This window comes from Haliotis rufescens, unplaced genomic scaffold (genome assembly GCF_023055435.1).
Source record: "Haliotis rufescens isolate VD_foot unplaced genomic scaffold, xgHalRufe1.0.p SCAF_2, whole genome shotgun sequence".
NCBI classification, from domain to species: Eukaryota; Metazoa; Mollusca; class Gastropoda; order Lepetellida; family Haliotidae; genus Haliotis; species Haliotis rufescens.
Window position 1 is genome coordinate 9,100,883 of NW_025963890.1, and position 21,195 is coordinate 9,122,077.

General features: G+C 37.4%; 1 protein-coding gene across 1 annotated transcript; it reads right to left on the reverse strand.

Annotated features, from left to right (window-relative positions):
• Positions 1-1,700: 1,700 nt before the first annotated feature.
• Positions 1,701-20,294, reverse strand: LOC124136241 (tyrosine-protein phosphatase Lar-like). Its single transcript, XM_046502110.2, has 20 exons — positions 20,222-20,294; positions 19,153-19,269; positions 14,705-14,780; positions 13,301-13,404; positions 12,579-12,799; positions 12,261-12,348; positions 11,110-11,186; positions 10,771-10,807; positions 10,457-10,554; positions 10,018-10,143; positions 8,484-8,629; positions 7,841-7,976; positions 7,511-7,654; positions 7,227-7,263; positions 6,702-6,763; positions 6,151-6,276; positions 4,683-4,811; positions 4,237-4,385; positions 3,597-3,735; positions 1,701-3,262 (listed from the first exon to the last, which is right to left on the reverse strand). The coding sequence occupies exons 1-20, from the start codon at positions 20,292-20,294 to the stop codon at positions 3,083-3,085; spliced, it is 2,265 nt and encodes a 754-aa protein (XP_046358066.2). The 3' UTR covers positions 1,701-3,082.
• Between the last annotated feature and the right edge of the window lie 901 nt (positions 20,295-21,195).

A 21,195-nucleotide genomic window follows, 5' to 3' on the forward strand; every position in this document is an offset into this window, starting at 1 on the left:
GAAATACACTGCCATATAACAATACAAAATTAATTAATTGTTTGTACACATCTAGCCGAAGGAACATTCTCTTTGCTGTGTTTGTTGTTGACTGACTGTCCCAAACAATACCTAAAGCATAGATCAGGTATTATATATGTATGTCTCATTAAATGCTTCCTTGTTGGTTGTTATATATGCGACCCGTTACGATCCGGGTTGGAATAGGTCTTCAGCAACCCATGCTTGCCGTACAAAGCGACTATGCTTGTCGTAAGAGGCGACTAACGGGATCAGGTGGTTAGGCTCGCCGACTTGATTGATGCATGTCATCGTATCCCAATTACGTGGATCGATGCTCATGGTGTCTGTCACTGGATTATTTACAGACCGCCGTCACATAGCTGGAATATTACTGAGTGTGGCGTTAAACAACAAACAAAATGTTAAAGATGTAAAGAAATTGTTAACTATATTCTCCCGTTCTCGAATGAGTGAGTAAGTGAGTATGGTTTTACGCCGCTTTTAGCAATATTCCAGCAATATCACGGCGGGGGACACCAGAAATGGGCTTCACACATTGTACCCATGTCGGGAATCGAACCCGGGTCTTCGGCGTGACGAGCCAACGCTTTAACCACTAGGCTACCCGACCGCCCCGTTCTCGAATGAAGGCGAAAGTGTTCTGTGGTGGAACTTCCTTTGATGAAATATACTTACGAAATGAACTAATCTATCAGTAAAGGCAAGATATTTGATGGAGGATAACTACTTTAATTTATAATGATGCGAAGTAATCAATGCTTTGTTGAAATGTGTGTGTGTGTGTGTGTGTGTGTGTGTGTGTGTGTGTGTGTGTGTGTGTGTGTGTGTGTGTGTGTGTGTGTGTGTGTGTGTGTGTGTGTGTGTGTGTGTGTGTCTGCAAATCAACACTACAGCTTCATGTATATGGACGCCTAACAGTGCCAAACAGCGAATGTCTCCATTGTCACCCATCATATATACATGTACGATGATACCGTTTCACCAGTGTTAAGTACAACACACGATAAACAGATAAGTATTTTTTATTGTAAGCTATGACAAATTGAATGTAGTTTCAGTCTGTTTGTCTAATCACAAAATAATACAAGTAAATGGCATTCAAAAGACTTTATGTCATTTGACAATAAACAGTATTTTAGTGTTGATAACGTTACCTTTCGAAACTTAAATATAAGACATTTTCTTCATACAAGCAAACAAACCTTTTACAGCACATAAGTAGCGGGACAATACATGTACATTATAAAACATGTTCCGGTTATGTAATATCTGGATCAGGGAAACATTCCCCTATTATGGTAATACTGCTGTGTCTGTTAATTATTATAATCACATGAATATACTATGTTTCCTATTACTAACTAGAGATGTATTAGCGTGTACTTGCACAAAAAGGCAGTCTCTTCACTGCTATTTATACATAATGTAGAAGGTACATCAAATCATTTCATGCCATCACAGATTTCCAGAGTGATAGCGAGGGCATGGGTGGCCCAGTCGTCTAAGAAGCTGTGCAGAGTTGCGTCCCTTGGGCACACCAAAAACCTATGATTGTGGGTTCGAATCCCGGTTCGCCCCGATTATGTCTCTAGGTTTGTCAGCACCATACCCATGCTCGTTGGTTTCACCGACGTGGTAGACGTCTGAGACCTGCATCACTTCGGGCTTCCCTCCCACATTAAGCTGACTCGCCGTGAAATAACTGGAATACTGTTAAAAGCGGCGTTAAACCTAACTCATTCACTCCAGAGTGATAGCCAATACCTTCGATTACATGCTGACTATAACCTCAGACCAGATCAAAGTACTTCGCATCATCATGGCGAAATGCCACAGAACTTTGAAGCAGATACTTCTATGCCACCTTGCTACTTTTGTCTTTATGAATAAAGTTGTGTGAACGTCCAGTTGTATGACCTTCAATTGCTAAAGTCATGTCATGTAAATACGGGTGTTTCCAACTGGTTCAGTGCGCAAAGGAATTGCTCTATTTAATTAAAGCGACCATTATTCAATGCCTAATGCTAAAGATGAAAAGTACCAAATTGTATCCTACATTTATCGAGTCATCGTGAACATAATGCGTTTTGTCCTATATTACTTTGAAAATATATGCAAAAAGGAACTACTTTAAAAACAACATCAAGGGCTATGCATTATATGAACAAAATATTACGATCCTTGGTTGTATTCAATGTAACAAAGAAAATATAGCATATGCTTCTAATCGGAGCGATAAGATTGAAGGTAACTATGACCTAACAATGATATCATAAGATTGCCATACACAAGTATGCCACTACAATATAGCCACATACATACAAAACGCAGGAGAAGCTAAACTGGCAAACATAATTTACGAAAGAACTTTACTGTAACCTTGACAGATAGGTAGGCCACAGATAACCTTTCCCAATTACGACCCCACCCCAATATAACGTTTATCAAATTTTCATTTACCCGCAGTATATTTTTAGTTATAGTTTAGGCGACCTCTTCTTCAGACTATGACCATTAGGACGACCCCGAGTATCGACATAACTGATCACGCTGTTAAGGGGATGTAGTTGATGTGACATCCCTGATACATCCAATGTGGATTACAAATGTAAAGTGCGTCGGCGGAGCGGTCAATTTCTGACAAGGCCCTGAAGCATTCCTGTTCACATGGGACTGATTGATTACATTCATCAAATCAGTTAATGCTGCATATGTAAAGGGAATGTAAATGACAGGAAAAATGGGGGTTTCTGAATGGATAATTATGAGATACTGTCTATATTGTCATAGATGCGGTAATGACAGTTTCATAGACATTATAGCTGTGTATATTTGCAAGAACCGTATAAAGGTTTTATATAAAGATAAATCAATATTATGAAATACGAAATCCATTATTGATCATTGAGGATAATTAGATGGATCACACCAAAACAACATATTTCTCCAGTCAACAAGCAATCTTATTGGCTTACTAGTATTACTAGTATTACTAGTATTTTCAAGCAAAATAATACACAAAAACAATCTTAATCAATGAAGATAAGTATAAATGTCCTCAGAGGTTTACATAAACGTCTCCTTCTTCTTTGTTGCTGGCTGTGATGCTGGCTGTGTTGCTGGCTGTGATGCTGGCTGTGTTGCTGGCTGTGATGTTGGCTGTGTTGCTGACGTTCACGTAGGTGTCTGGAGATGCTAGCTTCATATCGACGATGTCGTACAGGGATGCCACGTCAACCTAGGCAGAAAGGCAATATATATATCTGTCTCTGATACCATTTCTTTTAATATACAAGTCCCGATATTTAACAATAAAGGAATATTGAACTGCATGTTTGCATCACTTCTAGTGTTACAAATCGCATTATTTTACTTTCCGTAAAGGCAACAAATTGGTTTCAATGGCAGGGATCTGTGACCCCATGTCCCGATGGCGTGGATCATCGCTCATATTGTAGAAACTGGTTGTTGTGTCTTAAATATTTATTATCATTGAATAACAAAGGCATCACTCACTCACTCGTTCACTCAAATTACAGCTGTAACTATTCATAATGTATATACCATCTTACCTCTGTTAGGTCTTCATCATGCAATATGTGGGCCACACGGTTGATGTTGTTGAAGATATCCACTTCATTGTCGTGAATCATTCCTTGAAAGATGTTCCTGATAACACACAGCATTGCTGCAAACTTCCTGTCCCCTTCACTGAAAAAAAATCGAATGATCTGCAATCCCATAGAGGAGACAACGCAGCAAATAATTTGTTATAGGTTAAATCTGGGGACAAATAATATTTTTCGTTTTATTCTGAAACAAATATATTTGTTCACCCCTCCTTCAAACCAAGTTGTCGTTCCCAAAGGGTCTCCCAAAGTCGATCAGTTCGTATTTGTTTATTTGACATGCCTGCATAATTATGAGTTACATCTGTAAACAAAGGGATGTGCAGAACGTTATGACTGAAATGGCTTGTATATCACGAGACAGACATATTAGATAAGATGTGACCACCATCGAACGTTCAGTGTAAACCAGGCAATTATGACTAATAATATAGGGGTAGATTCTTAAACGATTAAAGTTAAATATTTATACATATTATGATGTTTTTATTTTTTATTATTTTGAAGAAGAGATTACGTTACAATAATAGCTGTCAATATTGGCAGTAGACGTGAGATTCGTGCTGAATTGAAATTTATGTACCCGAACACAACAGTCACAAGCTTTTCGCTATTTCCCTCTTGTGCAGAGTCAACCACCTCCACCAGATCTGGCAATGACGTCAGAGAGGGGCTTTCACTCTTGGACACGCATACCACATGTATGTCTTTAGCTTGAGAGGTCACCTGTTCCTGTGTAAGATACAATAACAAAAAACACGCCCCATAAGGTTGTGGGAAATTGAAAATAATTCTGTCCATTGGCTTTTCTATTTGGGATTCACATGGATTATTAACTCCTGCAAAGGTAGATAGCTGCAGTGTATTTGCACTTGGAATACCTGGGAATGTAGCCTGACCACAAAAAGTCTTATTGGTGATACGGTAGATTAGATATAAAAATAACACGATAATGGTAATACTCAATTCTCTCATGTGACACATTACATGTATGATATACATTGTTCATATGTAAATGTGACACTTTACCCGAACGTTCACTGCAATGTTCAGCATGTTTGTTGCTTCAGTTAGATTTGTTTCCCCAATGTAAGTGAGACATAGAGAGCCGCATTCCAGACACTGGTTGGTTGACGAAGGGCACATGCGTTCTATGTCCTATGTGAAACAGTATGCATAATAATCACAAATAGTTGTTACATATAACTCACACACGTCACAAGAGACAGTGTATTCATGGAAATTATGTGCAGTTAATCTTCAATAATAAGATAAACGAATGTAAATGCTTCCATTTTCTAACATCTTAAAGGAGGAGGTATGATAAGGACCCTTTTTGGCCCAAATGAAAAGGTCAACATTTTGTAATATCGGTATGGAAATGATGATAACTGTATAACAAATACTCTTTTCTTTAAAACTATTTCTTGAAGTTTTGCTAAACCCTTAAATTATGCAGATCCGGTTTGCGAAAATGAGCCCTTATCCTACCGCGTCCTGTTTGTTTTGTTTTTTCACCAGGGCATATAACTCGGCTGTTCTTAATGTTACATCACATGAGGCAGTGTTGCAATAATTTACAATTATTAGATACACGAATGTAAATGCATCCATTTTCTGATAAGGATGAGGTAAGATAAGGGTTCACTGAAAATCTCAAAAATTAAAGTTTGAAATATAAGTATGAATATTATCAGACATTCAAGTGGATGATAACTAGTCTTTTTTCAATCTTATGCCGGCCAACTTTAGACTTCTAAAATGATCAAAAACATGATAAAGTATCATTAATGTCATGAGTTAAAAGGTTAATTATTCAAAAACGTCCAATAATTTTAGTACGAGTATGTCCGTTTTCCATATGTTTGTATTTATCCACACGCCAGTGAAAATCAAAATATGTTCAAATAACGCTTCTCGAAACACTCTAAAATCAGCCTTTCTACAGTTGTACCCCTACTTATGCCGTAGGTCTGCTAGTGTTGCCGTAAGTCCGAAATCTGCAATTGTTTAAGATATATTAACATTTCTGATAACTTTCAAAACAATTTCCGAAGTTTTGCTCAATTCTTAAAATATCTGGTAAGACAAAATAGACCCATATCCGACCTCGTCCTGTTTTATCTATTTTTCACTAGTGCAGATAACTCGGTCGTTTGGCTCTAAATATTATACATGGTCCATAAGTGCAACGAAGCGAATTCATGTTTATCTAACATGTTTAGATTACATTAGCAATTGTACAAAAATCATGTATACATTATCATTTCATTAGTTGGTTGAGGATTCTACTTCCATGTTAATCTTGGTGATATGTATATTCCCTATCTTCCATTATATGGCTATCAGAGAAATGGAAACATCCATAATCTGCGCAACACTTGGCCTTCCCCATAAAAATGACAGTCGAAATTAACCTGATCCATGAGAAACACCACAGACTGCTGCAAGAGACGTTAGACCAGTATTGGTGTATATCGTGAGCTGAAAGGTTTACCTTGGTAGCTCCTGGGAAGAGAACAACCACACTGCAGTTAATGTCCCTGATCAGGCTCCAGAATCCTTCCATGTTCCTGCTGCAGGGTGTCTGACTCACCACGTAACCATACCGAGACATGTGGGACTATTGGTAGGGAAATAGTTAAACACATATACATTGTATCACAAAAATAAAAGAGACTGAGCCCTTGCCACCTTCATATGAAATCTCTGCCAAAATCAGAGTCGATTGTACGATTCCGACTATATCAAGGGCATGTGTTAATGAATCATTATCAAATAGTCATGAAAACAGGTGTTCGCCAAAAGGTGAGCGTATCCTGCCCCACAGGTGTCATCCGTCACAAACACATGTAAAAGGCAAATTATGTGAAAAAGGCAAGTCGCCATAAAAGCATTTTTAGGCGGAATTTGAAACTTCATTTGTAATAGTAATGTGTTTTAAACAAGTGTGTCAGGATGGAAAGGGACATTGCTGTAAATAATTTCCAAAAGGTTTTAACCCAAATTACATTGATAACAGAACATACCATCTTATACATAACTCACTTGCAAAATAAAAGCAAAATGGTCCAACTGTCCATTTATCACCAATCTCCCTGGTAACTCAGCTGCAATAAAACGTTTATTGTCATGATCCTATATGCGAATGTAACTGTTGATGTATGCTGAACACGATATTGCAGGTTGTTCTATAATGTGAAACAAATACGTGTTCTAACAAAATGACCTGCTCAAACATATAGAGAATCTCACCCTCGTGTCTTTTGATATCAAATATATCAACGAGTGTTGAAATATTTGATATAAAAAGACACGAGGGTGAGATTTTATTTATCATCTTCATCATTCTTCCAACTATTTCAGTTTGTAGACAGTAAAAAAGCAGTGTCTTACGCGTAAAAAGTACTGCTAACTGCTTCAGTAGCAGAGCCATTTGTGATGTCATTTGATTGTGACGCCATGGTAACAATGACGTCACAATGGTCTGCAAAGCATTGTGATGCAATTTCATCTCACCCAAGCGATATATCCTGTGGGAGTCAGTTTTGGATGATAAACAAGTATACATACCATTTGGATCTTGTTTGTCTCTCTTTGCCCTCATTATCTGCATTGAGCAACGTTACAGGTTCAGAATAATTATCTCGCTATAATGTTAATGTGCTCAGTTTGCTTCCGTCGAAATGTGAATAAGACATATATATTATTCATATGTTACTGCAGTACGTACTCATATATACCAAAGCCATGTATGTATATACAATGTATTCTAACTTAAATGATTAACTTCAAAGGAGGTAACCGACTTATCCACTTTAGGTGAAATCGTACAGCTATATTTCAAGTCCAATTACCTGCAGCAGTTCAACAATCGAACAGCTACCGAGATTGAATGTTTGGGCTATCTGTCGTCTTTCTAGAAATTGCTGGCAAGGTAGACCCTGGTCTCCCATAGCAACTGCCTCCACCAAAGAAGAATAAACACATTCATACTGCTCCTGCAAAAAAACATGTTTCAATAAATCCCTTGTTAAATAATAATTTATTGTACAATAACTTCAGTTGTTTTGTCATGTGTGCAAGTGGAGGTAATCAATAAATAAACAATATTATCTTGTGTTCATTCCCACAGAGAATAAACAATATACAAATGACACAAATATAGTATGTATGAACGTGTTTACCTTTGTTTGTATCATTCCTTTCCTTTGATCTCTCAGTTTACACACAAAGTCAAAGATGTCAACTTCATCGTCAGTCTGAATTTTGTCCAGATGGTAGTCCAGGGTAATGTACGTTCCAGTTCGGCCAATACCAGCACTAAGCAGAAAGGTGTGTATATGAGTAAGTCTTACAGTTGTATGTGAAAGTTTCATAGTAAGACATGTACAACTACATTATGCCATTAAAATGTGTTTAATGTCACGCAATGTGTGGAATAATAAAAATGTATAACCCCGTTGAAATATAGTTGGAATTCAATTTCAGTAACTGTTATGTCTTCACTGACAGCTTCGAAACGTCACTTAAAGACGAGGTATGCTGATTTTGGTACTCGACAACAGTTACATACAAGAACTTTGGTCGACTGTTTTGTTCACTCTATTGTCAATGCCCTCCTATTGGTAAATTTAATACAGTCTGCCTCTCAAGCAGTGTGTGAATAGTGTTTTGAGTTCGCATAGTCAGATTGAAGAGAACATGGGTAATTGCACGTGTAGCACACACCTATCGTTTTAGTAACGAAATGAATGTAGTATTACAATGTGTGTTTGACTTCCGTGACCAAAGTAGCCATTAACACCCTATAACAAAGGAATGGTATACCTGCAGTGCACAAGAAGAGGTCCATCTTGACAAGTGGGGGCCTTCCGTACATGCCAAATGAAATTCAGCAAAGACGTTACTTCCGGAACTGAGTGGTCGGGCCATGCCACAAAATGAAACTGCGTGACGATCCGACTTTCTTCTGTCTGTTTGAACAGACAAGATAAGATAAATACGTAGACATAACAAAATATGCACGAGAACGAGTGACACAGTGGTTACGTTGCCGGGATTCTCTGTGCAGATTTGCATCGTTAGCCGTTCAATGATTCGATAGGTCTGAGTCCATGATGCCTTGAAACAGTGATTCCGACATTCTCCCGCCTGTTATAATAAATATGAAGACAAAACATATTTTAAGTATCCAGTTTCAACCAAGAAATAAGTTTGTACATTTCGTCATAACAGATGCAGGGTAATCGGTGTTCTAGACTTCTCTGTGAAGATTGTTTCATAAGTCGTTCAATGATTCGCTGGGTCTGAATCCTTGATCCCGTGATTACGATACCTTGGTCTGTAAGCACCATATCCGTGCTGGTTGGTTTCAGTAACTCTCTACGATTTGCAGCGCGTTGGTGTTTCCTCTGACACACATCGACATAAGTTAATACTTGTCAAGGTGGCATAAAAACCATCACACATGTCTCGTTTTGCCACTGCTTTTCTACAAATAGTTACGTACTAGTATGTCGGAAAACCTTTGTTAACAAATGTCTTCAACTTATACATAACACATAGTACACTCCAGGATTATAAGCCCTCTTGACTGTCTGTAATTCAAGTTAAGTGATTATACACCTAGAAATTATCACAGTACTGCGTACTCTAGGTTCTTTTCCATTTTAAACAGCGATTTGTTTGATAAATGTTTTCACGAAACATATTTTTTTGCTTACAATATGACATACACATATTGAAAAAAGGTAAAAAAGGAAACCGGTTATCTTATATTATAAGTCAACACAAGAGAGTTGCCCACCTCGATTATCCATTGGCAAAATAACAGGCAAAATAGCGGTGACAGTTCTATGAATGGTGTTCGCAAAAAGGGTAAGCATGTACTGCCCCACCGGTCGCACTCTCCAGTCACACAATTTGCAGAAAATAATAAGGGTTTATATTTGAGGCCTTACGCCGAATTTGTTTGTTGCCTTATGACATGTTTTGTAAATATTTAATGGCGACATAAACTGCCGAGCAAATGAAAGTATGCACCCATGTTTGATTGTGACTAGAAATGAAACAAACAAGGGCCTGTTATTTGATGGTGATGTATGTGATGCTGGTATCACAGGCTATATTACATGCATCATATCAACGAGGTTCTGACATGTGACGCGTACATGACGTCTCAAGGGATATATGGGAGTTGCAATTTCACAGTAAACAGTGATGAGCAGAGTGAAGTGTGAATTTTCAAGTGCAAACTTTCCTTTGCCCGGCAGTTTATAATGGACAATACTTTCGTCGCTTCTTTGACTTATATAATAAGAAAGGGTTAGAAAGAGAACTTTTGCTAGGTGTGTAAGCTTACGTGTCGTTCTGTGACAGAGAATTCCCTGATGATGTAATGAGAACGTGTGTCCCTTCTAGCAACAGTGATGGTTAGGTCTCCGATGACGAAAGGACGTTTCATACTCCAATACTGTTCACACTTGTCCTAGAGTAAACAATGAGAACATAACTTTGAACAATATTTAGGCTTTGCTGATTAACACTATCAGAGACACTTTGTTGCATATTGCATACTAATTATTCTCATTATAACCTTACAGCCAGGTTATAATGTATTTTTCTTAACTTTCTTTTTGATAGTCTGTGAGAGATATAATATCCTTGAGACATTGAGGATAAGATTTAGTTTACCTGAGTGGAGCGACAATCTTCAGAGGTAAACGAAGGCCACATAGACAGGTATTTGGCCTACGCCTTTTGTGAAACGTATCCCTACAAAAATATATTTATTACAATACCTTCCCCTTTTCAACAAGGTGTGTAAGCATGACGATCTTGCCACATTTCTTCTCCCATATCATCCTCCAGAAGTCTTTCAGTGTCCTTTCTTTTGGGGCTATATTAGTACAGAGCCAAATCATTTTACACCCTGTTTCTGGATACATTTCTGGTAATATTTTCCGGTAAAGTTAAACGGACCACTTAGGGAACTATTTAAATTAATAAAGTATTTTCCTGATGAGCATTAGTTCTTTGAGTAACATTTAGATGAATTATTTAGTCATCATACCATCCATCTTTAAAATTCTACTATTGAAACTGATTTTACTACCTTGTGCTGCGATGTATGCCATGTCCGTTTTAAATCCCTGTTTGAAGAATAAATTACCTGTTTGTATTGAAACTCTTCTCAAACATTTCACATTTGCAACGTGTTTTAGAAAGAAAAAGCTATGTGAGACATTATGTCGAGAAGTATAGTTGACATTGAAAGTAATATTATCTTATACCCCGCCCTGATTAAGTCAGCCCTGATGTTTTGTTGATAGTTACGGACATGTCAAGGAGTGAATGAGTTAAAATTCAAGTCGGATTGGCATAATATCAGTCAAATATTGTCGAAAGTCTGTTACATCCTCAAGATGGAGCCACATTCCTGATCCGTACTTACGTTGATGTAGCTAGCGTTGATATAGGTGGAGGATGGGTCTCCTGGCAGGAAACTGAGAGCCACTCGGTTGTAGTCATCTGATTGGTTGAATGAATAAAGACTCATTAGACTTAAGGAAAACACATGGCAGGCAAGTGCACGTTGAGGATTCTGCAATGTTACTCAACATTCCACATGTATCGTATCTGAAACGTCCACTAGTTGCAAAATATATAGAACACTGTGGAATAAACCATTGCTGATCATTTTCGCTATCAAAGATTATGTTTTATAACCTAAGTAGTAGATTATGATGGATATTTTAGGTTTCATTTATTAGTTTCTCATTCTCTTTGGAAAGTGAGTTTAACACCTTTTTGATCATAATTTCAGTTATATCACGGCTTATCTGCTTGAGTCAGTGAGTTGGGTTTAACACCGCTTTTAACAGTATTCCAGTTATATCGCGGCGTGTCAGCTAAATGTGAAAGGAAAGCCCGAAGTGATGCAGGTCTCAGACGTTTACCACTTCGGTGAAACCCACGAGCACGGGTATGGTGCTGACAAACCTAGAAACATAATCGGGGCGATCCGGGGTTTTTCGAACCCACAATCATAGGTTTCTGGCGTCTCCAAGGGACGCAACTCTGCACAGCGAATCACGGCGCTTTAGACGACTGGCCCACCCGTGCCCCCCGTGAGATCACAAGAGACAGTTGTTGCCAACGCAAGCTTCAGATAAACGATATGATTGTATGAAACTTAACACCAGGAATAATTTTGTGCGTGAGATATATATCTGATGTGCAACTGTACTTTATTAGTTCATGTTATCCAATTTCGACCACGGTATTTGGCGCAACTTTTTTTTCGAAACCCACAATCATAAGTTTCTGGCGTGTCCAAGGGACGCAACTCTGCTCTGCGAATCGCGGCGCCTTAGACGACTGGGCCACCCGTACCCCCGTGTCGTCTTGAAGAAGACGTAGGTCTTTGGTGAAACACACGAGCGGAAACACAATCGTGGCGAATCTGAGATTCGAACCAACAATCATAGGTTTCTGGCACACATAAGAGTTGCAATTTTGCACAACCAAATGCGGCGTCTTGGGTAACTGGGTCACCCGTACCCGATCTTGTAATGATCAATATCAAATGGACAGAAAACATACATGGGTAGTATGACATGTATCTGTTTTTCCCTTTGTTCATGAAAACTCTTGATTCGTCAAATGTGTTTGTAAATCCTGCAGGTAAACTCTGAAAATATATAGTTGATTATCAGTTATTAGGTAATGTCAAATTCATGTTACATTTAATTCCGTAGGTTTGATTTTGTTTAGCACATTTCCATCCACGTTTTTAACACAAAATAAGACAAAATCAATTAAGAAAAAGTACCTTTTTGACAAAAAACTGCCATTTGTTTTCTATTCTGTTCTAATAATGAAGAAGATACAATTTTAACGTCATTCGATGAAGTACTTTACCTCATATTCACTTTTAAATCGTGTCTCTGTCTGTGTTACTTGTGCTACATGTTCCTCTAATGCAGCTGTTGTTATTGAAGTACAAATGATGGGTTCAGGCTGGGCGGGCACGTTTTGAGCTTCACCCTTCTCCGCATCATCGTGGGTTGTCTCTTCAGCAACACGTCCGATGTCATTTACCCTTGCACTTTCGCCATGAAGTTGCACAACAACATTTGCAACTGCATGAACGAAAGAGAAGACATGGCAGACCAAAACAGAAACGTAATACATTCAATGTCCTGCAAATACCCCTACATTATCTATCATTTTGAAAGTAGAATTGTAAGCCTTTTTGTTACGGAATTCAACAACAGTGTTGAAATTTCATCCAGCAGTTTCTCACAATATTGACAAGAAGTATTGACTCTTATCATGCATTGTCCTTTTAGTTGACAACACGGATTACATGTCATTTATTTGAAGAAATAGTGAGTGAGTATGATTTTACGCCGCTTTTTGCAAATTGAATATTCCAGCAATATCACGGCAAGGGACACCTGAAAATGGGCTTCACACATTGTACTCATGTGGGGAAACGAACCCGGGTCTTCGGCGTGGCGAGCCATCGCCCCACTTGAAGTAATAGATCCCGCGAGTCAGAATGGAATTTCATAACCCATTGCTCTTTAAGTATTTGACATTCACGTGAATATCTGTCATACTAACCATTACAATCTTACAGCTTATAGTGGGGAGCTTGGCAGTGAAAGAAGTGGGATTACGAACAATGCAACATTTTGACGACACAACGACTTTCGAATGCATGCCTTTTGAAGATTTGGTTCTGCGAGGCAAACGTACATGCACTAAAATCAATGCTAAACAAAGATAATTGCTTTGGTTAATGCTTTGAGTGAGTTGCTCGAAAACTGTACATATGTGAATGTGCCTTACAAACATTAGATCATGCACTAAGAAGCAAGTTCAATGGTGTTGAATGACAGAAGACGTTGGTAAAGTGGTGTTACCGACGCTGATTTATGTAATCTGTAACAAGTGGATTCCAGGAATAAATTTGAAAAAAATGTACGATTAACATGCAATATTAGTGTCAAATAGTATGCCGAGATCTATATACTAAGTGGAATACACTTTAGTAAGTGAATGCGATGTTAAAACGTGGCGTTACCTGTTCTAATTATGGCATCCTTCAGGGATATGAGCTTCGTACGAACCCAGACAATGGTGTCTCTAAGTAAAACGTGTTATATAAATAATACATTGCCTCTGACACAGATATTTACATAGAGTTAACAATGTAATACCATGAGTAAAGTCATATTACTCCAAAACATTCCTTGGATCTAATTTTTTCTTGATGCACGAAAACTCATTTCAGAATTCCTGAAAGGTTCTATCCTGCGTCATCATAACATGGAGTCAGCGGAACGTTACTTGATATTCGTCATGTACATATATTTTCGGAGAGATACATTCTTGTCGACAATCTTCATTCTCACAGTCAGTTTGAGGTTTATTGCTTTTATTACAAATTCGAAGTGTTCGTTGTTCTAGCAAGCTTCAATGATGTAATGTAGTCCTCAACAATATAAGAAAGCGACTGTGTTATAATATAACATTGTTGTCACAAGAGTTTCGAGTTTCTACACTAAATATGCACTTCTAAACCATAGCTAAACCAAATACATATTGTTACTAATCCGTTAACAACAATATATAAATCCACAGTGTGTGTTGCCCAACAAATTAGTATTCAAAAGTGCATTGCAAACGCTCGACCATTGAGAGAAATAGATTAGTATTTGATCCCCACAGCACATCACATGCTTGTGAAACAAATCTGGACACGCCAGAAACCCATGATTGTGGGTTGGAATCCTGGTTCGATCCGATTCTGTTTCTAGGTTTGTCAGCACCGCACCCGTGCACCCGTGCTTGTGGTTTTACCAAAATGGTACACGTCTGAGACCTGCATCCCCTCAGGCTTTCCTCCCACAGTCGACACAGATGACATGCCGTGACGTAACTCGAATACAGTTCAAAGCGGCGATAATCCCAACTCACTCCCTCATTCAATTACTCTAAAGTTCAATTGTTGTTGTTTTTCAGTAATGCATGACTACCTTTTCACGAATATAGCACATGCTGTGATGATAGCAATTGTCAGAATCAGCATAAACGCCACAAGCCCAGCTACTACTGTAAAACAAAAGATAGAAAACACCCACAGTGGCCTATCAACAATGTTTCATTTGTTTGTCATGTTCACCTGACGGCAGGAACGTATAAAGAATTTATCTCCCTAATAATTATATGATTACTGTCGGTGGCCGATAATGTGAAACAACACACAATCCTCATAATTACATGTTTGACAAAGTAGACACAATTTATTAATAACAACTTCTTTAATACTGTAAAGGTGACGTTTCGGTATAGATCATTATACCGTTGTCAAGCAAGACTGAATGAGGAACATGGTACAGAAATTTCGATTCAAATTAATTACAAAGTTGCACGTTGTTTTCATAGAGCTTCTAAATAGAAGTAGTCGGATAAGAGTTAGTTTCATCACTACGCCATCAATGTCGCTATCATTGTCTACCCTTTCAGACAAAGAGGTTACGTGGCATTTCATTCCAATCAAGTTTATGACGAAAGCGTAGGTCATCGCTTCATGATTACATTTGTATAACAATCGACGTGTTGTACAAAGATCGTATTGTACTGACAAAGTGACATCGCTCGATAAATATAGATACCTAGATGTTTTATTCATTTACATTTGTAGACATAGGATATAAACTATATGTTTGGTCGGATGCACGCACTATTATTTGGTGAGTAATCCACCTGTATCTTGTTATAACCAGACTAACAGAAAATGATAGTCGTTCTGCAGATACCCAGAATTACATGTTCTGTTTCGTGAGATATTAGAGTATATCCCAGTTACAACACATAGTTGATACGAAAAGATATCTAAACTGACTCTAATTGACTGTCACACGGCTAAGATACAGCTCTGTACCAAACGATGCCTTGATTAGAGAATAAGATAAACATTACCTCCCTTTCCCAAAGACTATTGTGGCAGATACATATTATTGTATTATATAGTAATGTAAATATTAGTTTTAAGTCATTTAAGCGTTGCATTGATATTTGTATAATGACAGTTGCTTTAAGAATTGCAGGTTTATTATTTCTGATTTTAACTAATGAATGTATTTTTTCTATCTACAGGTTTGGTCATTTTGATACAGACTATAGTTATAAGGACACAGAAGTTTTCAAAGTTGGGTCTATTATTAGCTCTATAGTTAGTTTCATTCTAATATAATTAAGGGTAGATAGGTAGGGCTACTACATTATTACGTGGCCTGATTTAATGAACACCGATTGGATCATTCAAACTCTTGCCCTCTTTCTTCACATTCACCCTTTGCACCATCAGGATTGTAATACCATGAAGTCATAAAGAGATGCAAATACCTCACAGGTTAGTTTAATCGTTTACATTGGTTTATGAGTATGTACACTTTATATGTTATATTTGTATTGTGTGGGTATAGATAAAACCAGTTAATTCAACCTTAATAATGCTAAATCTAACCTAAATGTAATTAACACTTTAGTTAGGTTTTAGTGCATTTCGGAGTATAGAATTAATATAAAAAACTATCAAATAACTCATATAATTCATTCAGGTATTTATATTTTCCCTATGAGTGAATTGTTGCATGTTTGAGTGATTGATTGACTGATTCCATATATGAGAGGAAGAATAGTGTATATGTGAATGTAACTACGAATGTGATTTTAGCCTAAGTTGTTTTGATGTGTTCCATGCGTTTGGAATGATAATAGATATGTTGATTTGCAGTTACTGTAGAATTAATGTTGCATATTCTTTAAACAGATTTTAGGTACGCTTGGTATATCTGGCTTTGCGGAGCTTAGTGAACGTCGTGTGCACCCTAGTGCCATACACCGGATAGGAACAATGTGATGTTGCATTCTCGTATATGTTCCATTTGACATGCGTATTGCATTAAGACGCCTGTGCCATATATATTTAATTTGAAGATATGAGTTAATCAAGGAGTTATCTCCCCGTGTTGTATTGTCATATAATCTATCATTCATCATTCACCTAATTTGTGTAATGGACTGTTTTTAAGCCTCAAGTATAATGTATGACGCTGTATTTATTGAATGATATATTGTTTCAGGGTGTGTTAATTGACAAAGGAATAAAAACGTTCTCACGCCGTAACCAGTGTCTTGGACTTTTGATTTTGCCCCAACACTAAAATCGTTTACACTATGCCAATCCTGTTCATGACTAGATTCTGACAAAGATTGAGGATGACTTATGCTCTGGTATTCCCAAATAAAACTGAACCCAAACTGAACAATAAAGACCTACATGTGAAGGCCCAATATATTTTACTGTAACTTTCTGCCCGAAGCATCATATAATAACATTTCTTTGGAAAGAGGCAATCGGACATACTCAATAACTTGATCCACTTACCAATAAGTGTTTTATATGCATAGGGATATAAAGGATAACCCCAAATTCACCTCGAACCGAACCATATTGTTTGGTGTTGACGATTTGACACCGAGAAAGCGCCTGCATTCCAATGTAAGTATGGTTTCTATTTCATCCTTCTGGTGTAGACCCCAGACTTCGGAACCATAGAGTAAAATTGGAGCTATTTTCATATCAAATATTTTAAAAGATAGGTCATGTCGAAGAGGATGATATTTGACAATGACGTTAAAATTCCAAACATTTCCTTTTTAGCAGCATTAGAGAAATGACTTGCGCAGGACATACTTCCAGTAAAAGTGACACTGAAATACATGTTCTTATAGGAAAATTCAGTCTCCAACTTTAAAGCTTCATAAAAACCATATCTCATTTATCGACAACACTGAGCCTTACTTTTATCCAAATTAACGTGTAGATCATAACCAATGCAATACTTATCTGGAACGCCATTACGCTTCTGAAGTCCTCCTAAGGTATCTGAGATTAGGATATTATCAAGTCTTTGACAGGCATTTAGAAGTGATACACACAAGGAAGAGATTTTGTGGATGTCAACTTCTTTATTATAAGTAGCACACCGTTTCGGAGTATATACTTACTCCTTCATCAGGTGTAGAGTAAGCATATACTCCGAAACAATGTGTTCCTCCTAATAAAGAAGGTGACATCCACAACTTCGCTTCCTTAGAATACTGTCGACGCAAACAATAACAGGAATAACTCTCAGATAGTTCTCTTATAGTAGACCTAAAACCTGTACTACTTAGAAGACTGGATAAAACCTTATTACACGTATATTTATAATCCCTTTTCATCTACAACGTAGTATCCTTGTAAACGTATTCCTTGATTTTAAATACGTAGATAAGGTGATATCGTTCTAGATATTCTGAGACATCGTCCTCTCTCCCATCTGTGGTACTGACATTTAGAGTCAAACCAGGTTGCGAGTAACTGTTAGACTTACAAATGCTTTCCAAGCATAGATCAACTGCATAAATTGCGTCTGTGGAAGAGTTGATAGCATCATCTATGTTATCAGGTGGTAACAAAGTACATTGTTCAAACAATCAGCCACATTTGACAATACTATTTTTCCTCAAACTTTTGTAGTTTCAACATATGCCACACATAATGGCAGTTTTCACGAGACGCACGTGCGGCCCCTGCTGATTCGGCGGAGTCACGTGCTCGAAAGGAACAAGATAGTGCTGAGGATTCTGCTCTCGACCCAATATTGTTTTTTACAGTTGGATACAATAATGTAGTCATTTACACTGAAGTCTGAATGACCAATATAAGCAAAATCCCCCCTTGCTAAACCCGTACCACAGCGACCATTTAGAAGAGACACATCGACATGTTTACAATATATTTTCCGGCACTGTCTACAATGTCACATGATACTGTATCTTTGGTGATACCAAAGGATCAATTTGAGATATACTCGTCACCTAAAACCTCGGCTATATCATCATCAATATGATCAAACAATGTCCCTGTCCGGGCGTTGAAATCCCCACCTATGAGGACATGCACATGTCTGTTTAATGACCCAATAACGTCTGTAAGGGAGTTGAAAAACGGCGTTAGCGTTGCATACAAAAGAATCCCAAAAACACTGAGATTGGAATCAAAGTCAGACATATTCATCTAATAAGTATATTAATAATTTAAATGATCGTATATCTAAATACAATAACATGGCGCTTTGTCAGTGTTGACTGTTTTCTCAAGTGGGAATCTTGGTTATTGTTTTAAATGCTGCAAAGTGCTGTCACATTGCGTGTACATTCACACGGCTTCGTTGTTAGAATTCTCTTAAGAACCATTATGAAATTTAGAACTGGTAACTTAAAAACCGAAACAGGAAATTTCAGCGTGTAGAATTAAGACTATATATGTATAATAGTTGAAAAGAGTGCAAAAGTAATATTATCTTGTCTATACTATGTTAGATAAATGTATCATGATATTCCCTGGCTAAGTTAAATATTTATTACTAACTTGGCTCTGTTGTGGTAACGAAGGTGCTGGAAATCGTGACATCCGTGTTCCCAGTTGTGGGCGTCTCAGTTGTGATGTTCCCACCAGTAGATCTTTGAATGTTAGTATTTCCATTATCTGCGAAATATGAGAAACCCAAGTATTCACAGAAGTAATATTGATGCAGTTTTCAATGAATATTTAAATGCCATTGTCATAACGGTACTCTTACTATTGCAGCATACTCTACGTAGATTGTTTCCGACCTAGTTAAAATGGCATACAATATTGTCGGCCTCAATAATTATCCCTCGCCGTGTATCTGTCCTGCCTAAAACGTTATAGCAAATGATTATTCAATGGAGTCACATACCGTGAAATGATTTTCAAGTAACAGCTCCAAAAATATACAATATCATTGTCTAAGGAGTGAGTGAGTGAATGAGTGAGTGAATGAGTGAGTGAGTGAGTGAGTGAGTGAGGAGGGAGGGAGGGAGTGAGGTTACCCCACCGCCCCTATGCAACGCGTGAGCGTTCTAACATCTGTAAAATACATTTAGTACTATATAACGTTTTCGAAATTAAGACAATGTGCATCCTTTAATGGATATGGGTTTACCTTCAAACACACAGTCTCTTTATAGCATCCATTGCATTTCCCCAATTTAAGGTTCACAAGGAAAGAATAAATCTTACGTGCATATTTCAACATTTTACATGAACATTGTTATACATTACTGTCGTGAGCGTTTCACTAACATTCAATCTCTAACACATAATATCTCTCTAATAATAACAGAATATCACTTAGCTTAGAGATTGTAGTTAGATAAATACAATACATAATTACGCGTACATGTATATATATTTATAATCATTGTTTTTGTCCCAGGCACTTAAAGTTGTCATCCACTTCGTTGTTAAACAAAGGATCATAGCAGGGTTGAACACTTTCTTACCATTGCTACAAACGTACTCTTCAATGTCGTGAAAAAGTACCACATGCAAGCAGTTGTATACGTGTCATTTAGGAATCGTTATAACTTGATATAACTAACTTGATCATCTCAGAATAATAACTTAAACTTACTTGTCGTGCTTTGGGATGAGGCTAAAACTGGTATGAAGGTCACCACAAACAGCCAGTTGAGCAGGACGGCCATACTTGTCGTGATTGAAAACACGGAAATGAAAACAAATGTTATCGAATTAAGGATGTGTATATATTTATTTATTTGGTATTGATTTGTTTTGATAGTCATTAATTGAGTTTTGTAGACAAAGACATGCACTGTATGTGTGAATAATGTAGTGTCAGTATCACTATGTCCTTAAAGAACGTGAAAATGTTTGCTTTGATAGTTATTGCGGCACACACTGGCGCAATGATGACTTTACACCCCTATCACATATATTGCATCATGTTAACGGACTTTTCTCTTGTTAATTAAGAAACGCGCTTAACATGAAATCAGACCACGCTGGCCCAATTCAGGTTTTTCGGTGCGGTTTTCATATTATTTGATATCTGTAACTACAACTGCGATATTGAGGTGTAGCCAATACATATTTATACATCAAAGTGACAATACCGCTACCGCTTCAATGACAGCGCGTGGAGCAGTACATCCAATGTTAACAAAGGATAAATACACAAATGGAAATAGTTTTTCTCGTTTTTGGATATTTTCTCAATGAAGTTGACCATTCTATGACATATGTTTATCTAAATGTGTACACTCGTCAAAAATGAAGCAGATGAAAAACATATGGAATATCTTAAAAGTACTGTGTAAGTTATGAGGAGTCGTATCTGGGTAGGGGAGTATTATTGAGGGGAATCTATGTTCACTTGTTGATAACAGAAGGGATGTTATTGGCTTTAACTTATAATAATGAAATTAAAACCCAATCTCACGTTAATTCTAAAATCTCATTCATGTGAATAGTCGTGCTCCTTTACACATAAACATAGCACGGTTACTTGTAAGGAAAGTTATCCAGCATACATTATGCATTTAAATTTTCAAAGGTGAAAGTGTTCCGTCCGCCATTTTCCTATGG